Source organism: Cylas formicarius, unplaced genomic scaffold (assembly GCF_029955315.1).
Source record: "Cylas formicarius isolate icCylForm1 unplaced genomic scaffold, icCylForm1.1 PGA_scaffold_1__22_contigs__length_36826433, whole genome shotgun sequence".
Classification (NCBI taxonomy): domain Eukaryota; kingdom Metazoa; phylum Arthropoda; class Insecta; order Coleoptera; family Brentidae; genus Cylas; species Cylas formicarius.
In genome coordinates, this window is record NW_026844264.1 from 32573063 (window position 1) to 32582212 (window position 9150).

The 9150-nt window shown below is 33.6% G+C and overlaps 1 protein-coding gene across 2 annotated transcripts; it reads left to right on the forward strand.

The window, feature by feature from the left end:
* The first annotated feature begins 4211 nt into the window (after nucleotides 1-4211).
* On the forward strand, nucleotides 4212-8423 carry LOC132696588 (phosphatidate cytidylyltransferase, photoreceptor-specific-like). Of its 2 annotated transcripts, none has more exons than XM_060661499.1 (2): nucleotides 4212-4376; nucleotides 7205-8423. In XM_060661499.1, exon 2 carries the CDS (start codon nucleotides 7229-7231, stop codon nucleotides 8360-8362), a length of 1134 nt encoding a protein of 377 aa, XP_060517482.1. In that variant the 5' UTR covers nucleotides 4212-4376; nucleotides 7205-7228; the 3' UTR covers nucleotides 8363-8423. The 2 variants fall into 2 exon arrangements, with proteins under 2 accessions (XP_060517482.1, XP_060517483.1); XM_060661500.1 differs by lacking the exon at nucleotides 4212-4376 and adding an exon at nucleotides 5105-5183.
* Nucleotides 8424-9150: the final 727 nt, after the last annotated feature.

Genomic DNA, 9150 nt, shown 5'->3' on the forward strand with positions numbered 1-9150 from the left:
AACGTATTACAGTGGCCTATGGAAGTTTCTTTGAAGAGAAAAAAAAGATTTACGTCGTAATCTTCGACGTAAGAAAAACGATAATAGAACAATATTAAATAAAGAGAACTGATTAATAATCTAGGTAGTTTCCGGTAAGATGTATTTTTTAAAAGAAATTTAAAAGCCCAGTGAGAGACATTCTGTGATTGGCTAATCTGAGGATATTTATTAAGTAGTCTAACAGCTGTATACGAGAAGCAGCTTTTAGACATGGATATTTCATACTGACCATTGAAGCGGGTTCGACGGACATGAATGCGATTTCTACAAGTCAGTTTTTGCAACAAATATGAGAGGCAGCTTTGAGTAGTTTGTGAAGAAAACAAGCGAAATGTAATTCTTCTCGGCTCGAAATATTTAACCATTTTAAATGGTGAAGTTTATGACTTACATGATCTCTTCGTTTAAGTGCGTGAAATATTTCAGAAAATAAAAATATTAGGCATATACAACCTTATCTAAAATGGTCTTCATTTTTGATGCCAAATATGACGAGATTATAAAAATAGGTAGTTTCCATTAAACAAAAAAAAGTTTTTTGGCAATTTTTTTAATTTCATATTTAATCTTATTTTTCCGGTACTCTGCCTTAATATGTGTCGAAATTTCTTATGAAATCCGTCATTCGGTAATTCGTCTACAACAAAACTTACTCAAGCGAAGCAATAAATGCTTCCGAATGCAGATGTTGGCAGATATTTTACCTCTTGCAGAACGGCCAGCCCTATACATTCTCAAAAAGTCTTGACTACTTGTATCAGTTAATGCCAAATTTGAACAGAATCGAGTGAATATTTGTTTTGATATATTTCTTTTGTAAACAAACAATTTTTCATATTTGATTAAAAGAAACCGTCTTCTAAGATATCTCCGTCTATTTTTGAACCCGTTACGTGTTTATATATAAAAAATATCTTGCTTGTGGTAAGTAACATACACTACATGCATACACATTTACTTGTGACGAAATCAATAGAAAAATTGGAAAAACTCAACAAAAATTTCAGACCGACTGTATAAAAAACACTTTAAATTAAACCATGAAACAACTGTAGTTGTTCAATTCACCAGTCAATACATAATTAAGGTGGTACAATCAAATAGACTGTGTATTAAAAAACTTATAAGCTCTTATTTTCCTATTTTAACGTTGAAATCTTTCTTAAATACATCTTCCCTACTATATTTAGTAATCTCTTACAATATCACAAGTTGGGAAAGAGAGAATCTTTGTCCAACAAAAGAGGATGATTCGGAAATAATCACAAGAATCGCGCAAAGAGACTTTTAAAACAAAAAAAATTTAAGTCAGAAATTTATTTACTTAAACTATTCATTTATGTACATAAAAATAAAGGAAATTTTCAAATAAGATCTAATATTCTATCTAATTTCTAGTTAAGAAACTAATACAAATACTATACCTATAAAAAATCATTTTCAATCCGAGGAAACATACTATAATATGCTTCCTGCTGAAACTAGAGACGTAAAGCAAAATAAATTCAATATACGATAATTACATAGATAAAAAAATACACACAAAAACGTTCGTATTCTATGACACAATGTGGCTCCTTGTTTGTTGGTCTTTTTACGTAAAATTTTGTATTTGTTTTAAATAACATTTTCATGTTTTTAAATTTTGAAAATATTTCTTTACTTTGTTATATTGGTATTAGTAAATACATATCAGCTGTACTCTACTCTACAACAATACATAAATAAGGCTAAATTTTCTCTGAAAACTAGAATCGACAGTGACCACCTGACATTGAAAATCAATGCTTTCAAATATGAATGCCACCAAAGAAGACTCCATTGCCTTTTCCCCTTAGAGCGTAATTGGTTTTACAAGTGGGCGGAGCTGGACGACGTTTAATATCTACTAAATTTGCACCTTCCCAAAATATCTTCACAGGTCTTTGCTTGAAGCGAATGCCGAATGCGTATCTAATGTAGTTTAAAAGGTGTGTCTCGCATACTAATGTTTGAAATGGTTTAAAAATACGATGTAAAATATTTACCTCCGAAAAGGATGATTTTTCGGCCCAGTAACGTAAAATTCTGATTTCTCCTTATGGCTGACCTAACCAAAGCTGCATTAACAAGAATAACTTAGACGAAAAAGTTTTCTGTTGAAATATTTTTAACCTTAAGATGTTACACAATGTTTTTAGATATTGAACTGAGGAGGCTTTTACTTGATGAAAATCCATTTATCAAAATAAATAAGCACTAAAAGTTCAGATTTTGTTTGATCACATTTGATAAAGACGAGGTGTTGTCAAAACAATTGTCATGTCAAAATATATAATTTCGTGAAAATCTAAACTTTTAGTTCGTATTTATTTTTTTTAGATATTATTTGCACACGCCTAACGGAAAGTACATTTACCAATAAAATGTTACATATTATTCCAGTTCCGCCACTGCGCCAGTTCATCAGTTTAACATCAATTTGTTATGGCGCATCCCCAATGCTCATGCCATCCCCTGACGAAATATATACATATTCAGTTATCCATGGGTCAAAGAACACCCGCATAGTTTCTAGGATATTAAGAACGTGATTTGTAACAAAGGAATGCATCTCGTTTTCATGCAAGAATGCCAAAACAGACAAATATTTTACTGTTGAACTCTTTGTTGCAAGTAGTGTCTAAGTACAAACTTTAATCATATGTAATTATATCGAAAATTCAAACAAGTGGTGCAATAGCTTTTACTCGTTTAACTGGAGTATTATATCTTTACAAGAAGTAGTATCATCTCTTTGCTATTTAAAAAATAAATAAATTTATACGGGTGTTAACTTAGACCTCGTATATCTCAAAAACTGAAAATATTTAGATTTTGTTAATAGAATTCGGCACCACCTATCTGGGACACCCTGTATAATCTGAGGCGCATTTGTGAAACTTAGTTTGTAGTTAAATTTCCGTCGCAATACCTGTATCAGTAGCGTCACAACACAATTTTATATGGGGCAATTAAAATATGAAAAAAACACATAACCTCATTTCCAGATCGTATAGTGGATCGTTTTATTTGTCACACCGTGTATTGAAACAGATACTATGGGCGTAAGTATTCATTTAAAAGGGGTCGAACTGTAAGCACTCCAGAATATTCCCAATATCTCGCACGTTTTGGTTTGGAAAATTTTGAGTTTCTATTGTACCCGTATCATATTCAACAAGACCAAGCGTTACTTCCCAGAGATTTTCTCTTGCGTGTTAATTTTTGTCAATGGCTTTTAGACAGAAGTTCGCATTGCCTCTTGTTTGACCATTTAGAGAAGAAGCTAACTTTTCTAGAAATGTAATCAGAAATTTCCACACTAACCTATTTGGGCAGATGGAAACCCCCAATTTGATAGAATGTTATGTTATTTCGCTAAAACTGTAAGAGTAAAAAGAACAGTCTCAAAAATTTTTTTTTGAAGGGCACTAGTTGGCCACTAAAAACTAGATATTTTATTTTAGACAGATATTTTAATTTTCACAAAGAAAAGTTCCAAAATATTCGTCCATATTCGGTCAGTGGCCCGCCACTGATTTCCTTAAAAAAATAATGACGTTGGCATTCATCCATTTCACAGTTTTCACTTAAAAATAGAAACTAATTTCTCTGCATGGTGTCATATTAACGATAAGACCACGCAGAAAACCAAGAAATTTTTTTTTTTTAATGATTGAAGATATTAGTATTTGGTGACATTCCGTACGCCCGCCACTGGTGTATTTAAAAAAAAATGTGGTGCTCTAAATAATGCCTCTCGATACTGTGTGAAAAATTTGACTAAAATATGTAAATTATATCTTAAAAGAGAGGACCAATGTTCATATGACGTTTTCTTTTTAAAATGGACCTATAAAGCACCCCACTTAATTTATTTGTACTGCTCCAGCTCGAGCTTGCGAACTATAGCTTATTTTTTGTTTTATTCTATAAATCAAGTTCTGTTTCTCCTGTTGTTCGCACAATTCGTTGTTTCCCTAAACTTTAGCAGCAAATTGTTAAATACTTTCTTGAACATTTATTAATTAATGCCGCTGGGATTGAAGAAATAAACAAGACCTTCGCGGAAAAGTAAATAATGTCCTGTCCTACCAACATTTAGACGGGTGTGACGCATAACATCCACAGTCATTATAGACTTCAGTAAGTGACGCCCGCACATGAGCAAATGGGTTGCGATAACGGTTGTCGACGCAGTAGTTACTTTATTTTAGCAACAATTTTCTTACAATTCGCTACGATGTCATACAGTTCTATTAGCACAAACCAGAAATTATCGAAAATATACCCAAGCGAAGAACGATTTTAAAGTGAGTATCCTTACTGATTATTTAAATATCCATAGTCCAGTTAAAATGTTTAAATTCAACAAATAATTCTCGAATATTTGTTATCAAATTATTGTTGTTTAAATATTGTTACTACCTCTAGTTCGCAACCTAAGTTAATGCAACGCAATTACTTGCACAACAACTGTACGTTTCCTTTCGTGCCACTGTCTACATCAATTGATGTCATCGCGTAGGTAACGAAGTGCCTAAACATTTAATTCCTTGTAAATTAAACAATATTATCTCATCAAATTCCATCTCCCTCTATCTATTATTTAGAACACAGGACCGTATCAGTGCGATACGACCCAAGCGTCTGCGATAAGATTCTTTTCAAAAATTAGAGGTCTCAGAAACATTTTTTTAATGTTTGAAATATCTAGGATAACAATAATTTTTTATCTATCTTTATGTCCGCAATAAACTTCCTGCCTAAAATCGTCTCCCAAAATTTGGTGACTTGGTATTTAAGAAACTTGCGCGAATAGAGTAAACTTTTTACAATTTAAAAAAAAAATATTTTCCAGTTTGAACCTTGAACGAATATTATGCTTTTATATTAGGTTAGGTTTTGGTTATGGTGTTATGGTTAAAGTAAAAAGTTTAAAACCTATTTCTATGAACGCAAGTCTATGTAGTTTTACGATAAAATGTAAACGAATATTTGAGTCCCGCACTGCGATGAAAATTTCTCACAAAATCATGTTCTATGGCATAACTTCAGCCTTCTATAGTTTGAACGTGACATTGACATTGCCGCAAAACAAAAATTGCGCTGCAAAAGGGGTAAGTACGCACAAAACACTCGACAAGATAATAATAGTTCAAACATCAATTTTTTGTCAATATTGCGTTCCCGCATTCATCTTGTTTGCATGCGGATCTGATAAGATTAAATTTAAGCGCAAGTCTTGCAAACCCGGATAAATGCAATTAAGTTAAACATAAATTTTACAAGGATTTAGCTCTTAACAAAAATCCAGCGAAAAGAATAACAAAATATTAAAAGAAGCAAACTTACAAGCAATATAATCAAATGTTTAGGATGTGTCATTGTTTTCAGGTTATGTTTTCCAAATTTTTTCAAACACGACAAATAGATCTTTAAGTGTAGCGTCAAAATGTCAAAAATACAAATTCGAAAGTCGAAGAAATTTTTATTCATCGTAGCACTTGTACTGAGTCAACGATACAGTCAAAATAATTATCTCATTGCTCTCAAAAGTTATGGAAAAATGGTAAATAAAAAAGTTGTGAAGGTGGTTAGGGTGTACAATTTAAAATTATCTTGAAGTATACAGTGTGTCTCAAACAAGCGTGACCACTAAAATATGCGTTTTTTCATAGGAAACAGTTTATTATTAACTTTGTTTTCAATTCGTTATGAAACTCTCAACTTTTTTAATAATAGCAATAATAAAAATAATGCATATCTATACCTAATAGTTTTTCCAATATTTTAATTTTTCTAAAACAATACTAGTTTTCACAGTTGCAAAAGGTGTAGTACTTTATCTCAATTTAAACAAAAATGTTTAGAAATTATATAAGCATCTATATTATGGTTTTTGTGATGAAAGTGAACCAAAGTTGTTATTAAATTGTGATAGATATTAGCCTACTGCTAAAAATAAAGATGTTATTATTATTATTATTATTATTATTTACTTTTTAATGAATTTTAATTTTGGGCGTTATTGTCACCAAAATTGTTAATGACTATCTGTTCCTTTATTTACGGCTCCAACAAAATTATTTCTCCTGTTAATTTGTAATCTTAACAGAGCCTTGTTGGCTAATAGTATCGTCAAGGCCAACTAATATCATAGCAACAGTCTTAGACAGAAAAAAGGGTAATACTGGAAAAAATAAAATAAATTGAAAAATATTAAATATATAGTATTAAAAGTATTAAATATATAAAAATAATAATAAAAGTTGTAGGTTTTTGTAAGATCTTTCAGAGAAAATAATCATATATATGGTGTGCCATTTAAGAAAATGGATATTTTTCAATTTAAAAAGTACCCTGTAGGATCCAGTTCAAATTTCCTCCAATAACGCTAATATCAAAAATCATGGCTACCATAAAAAATGATGGCGATATTGTAATTTGTATGAACATGAATATTTTTTTAGAAAAAATAAAATATTTGAAGAACTAATAGGTTTAGGTATGTATTGTTATTAATAAAAGAGTTGAAGAACTTAAAGAGGATTTCAAAACAAAATTTAAATATAGGGTGTTTCATTGAAAAAATGTATGTTATATTCGTTCCGCTGTTTGGAGGCACCCTGTATACATTTGAATAATTTTAAATTGTGTATTCTAACCATATTCGTCGACTGCTCTTGTACATATAGCTTGAACTTATATTTTTCGAATTCAGAAACAAATTATATCAATGTTTTTACGCCACACAACAGCATTTAGTTTAAGCATTAAGACAGCTGTCAAAATTTAATTGTTGCAATGAAAATTTTGTTAATTCCCAAAGTCAATTAGCTATCAGATTTGAAATTTTGAGCACTCAGTTCGCCTTTCGACTGCTCACTTTAACCGTGGCGACTGGTGATGAAGTCCAAATAATTTCTTTCTCAGTTCCTACGAAGACTGAGTTGTCTCCTATTGACTTCCGGTTATTTCATCAATAACTTGTATGGGTATTGGTTGCGTCGATTCGTCATTGAAATCAAAAACATATAACATGGTGTCAAAATATTCTTTTAGGAACAGTAGTACTCTGTATATTAGCAGTTCAACTGATTTATTTATTAACTATGATAACTTATATTGTTTTTTTAAGGTGATTAAGAGTTGATGTGCTACTATGACGTCAGCGGGCCCATTCGCAGGAAGAAACGTGGTAAAGAGAACGATTACTGCAGCATGCGGCGTTGCTTTTTTCGTGTTGATCACTTACATAGGGCTTCCGGCGTTCCTGCTCTCCGCGCTGGTCGTCCAAGTGAAGTGTTTTCACGAAATCATCGCCATAGCGTACGCCAGCAAAAAGGTGCCCGAAATACCGTCGTTCCGACTGCTCAACTGGTACTTCGTGATCGTCGCCAATTACTTCTTCTGCGGTGAAACGTTCCCGCAATACTTGGTCGCGTTCACCACGAAATACGAATTCTTCGCCGCTCTCTTCAAGTACCACAGGGTCCTCTCGTTCTGTTGCTACTTCCTGGGTCTCGTGTGGTTCACGAATTTATTGAAAAGAGAAGCTACCAGACAGCAGTTCAGTCTGCTAGCCTGGACCCATTTCCTTTGCATAATCATCGTGTTCCAAAGTTACACGGTGGTCCAGAATACCTTCGAAGGCCTCGTTTGGCTCATCGTACCCATATCGATCGTCTTTCTCAACGACATATTCGCGTATCTATTCGGGAAATTGTTCGGCAAAACTCCGCTCACGGAATTGTCGCCCAGCAAAACCATAGAGGGGTTTTTGGGTGGTGCTCTCGGTACGGTAGTATTGGGAAGTTTGTTGGCACACCTGTTAAGTTCGGCAGAGTATCTGGTTTGTCCTACGAAATTTATACTAACGGACGATCGCATCGTAATGAGCAATAACTGCACTCCGAGCTATTTGTTCCAGCTTGAAGCGTACCGCTTAGGACCGTTCAGACTCGAGACGTATCCATTTCTTTGGCACGTGCAAGTCATTTCGCTTTTCGCCAGTCTCGTCGCTCCTTTCGGCGGATTCTGCGCGTCCGGGTTCAAGCGGGGTTTCAAAGTGAAAGATTTCGCTGATACGTTCCCGGGACACGGCGGTTTCATGGACAGGTTCGACGGGCAATACTTGATGGCGACCTTCATTAACGTCTACATCAGTACGTTTATAAAGTCGTCGAGTAGTATCGACAAAATATTAGTCAGGGTGTCGCATTTAAGTAACGACAATCAGCGGATCTTTTTCAATCTGCTGGAAGAATCCCTCAGATGGCGGGGATTGCTGAGCTAGCGTGAAACCAAACGTCATATGTGTGAATTGTGTTGTGTCAATAAATTTGTGAGACGGAAAACGATTTATTTTTTCCCGGTTGGCTTGCGTAATTAACAAGATTACTTTCGAAAAACTGTCACTGGACGGGGCAAGTTTATAGTGCTTAGCGAAAAAAACGATGGGCAATTATATTTTTTCAAATAACTTGCGCGATACTGTTTAAACGAAAGTATCTCATGTCTTATAGTTTTTCATTTACAGCTAATAATTTCCCCACGAAAACTGCAATTTTAAGGGTCTTTATGACTTTTTGGCCCTAATCGGTACATAATTGGAAAAATGCCTTAAATAAAGGTTATCCCGAATCTCAAGCGTTTGCTGGTCTGAGAATTTTTCCAATGGAGTAAATGGTTTTCGAGAAAATAATGTTTTTCTGTCGTAGTCAATGACGTCATCGCGTCTAGACTGAGTCCGAGGAATAGTGATTTTCAAATGCAGTTTTTTGAAATATTTAGCAACGTGTGTGGTAGACGAAAACCGTAAATACAAAAATTGTAGCTCTTGATGGGGTCTATAATACTGTTTAAACCAGTTAGTCATATTTGCTACAAATTTTGATTTACTGCTAATAATTTACTATGGAAAACAACAATTTTTAGGGCCATTTACATTTTTGTCCATAACTGAAAAACCCTGTAAGAAAAGTTACTGGATATTCCGCGTCTGCTGGTTAAAGGATTTTGCCGATCGGAATAATGGTTTTCCAGAAAAAAAAATAGGTTTCGTTGCCAAGCGCGTATACTTTC

Excerpts from the sequence above, each read along its gene's own strand:
- LOC132696588 (XM_060661499.1), top strand. The coding sequence starts at position 7,229 with ATGACGTCAGCGGGCCCATTCGCAGGAAGAAACGTGGTAAAGAGAACG.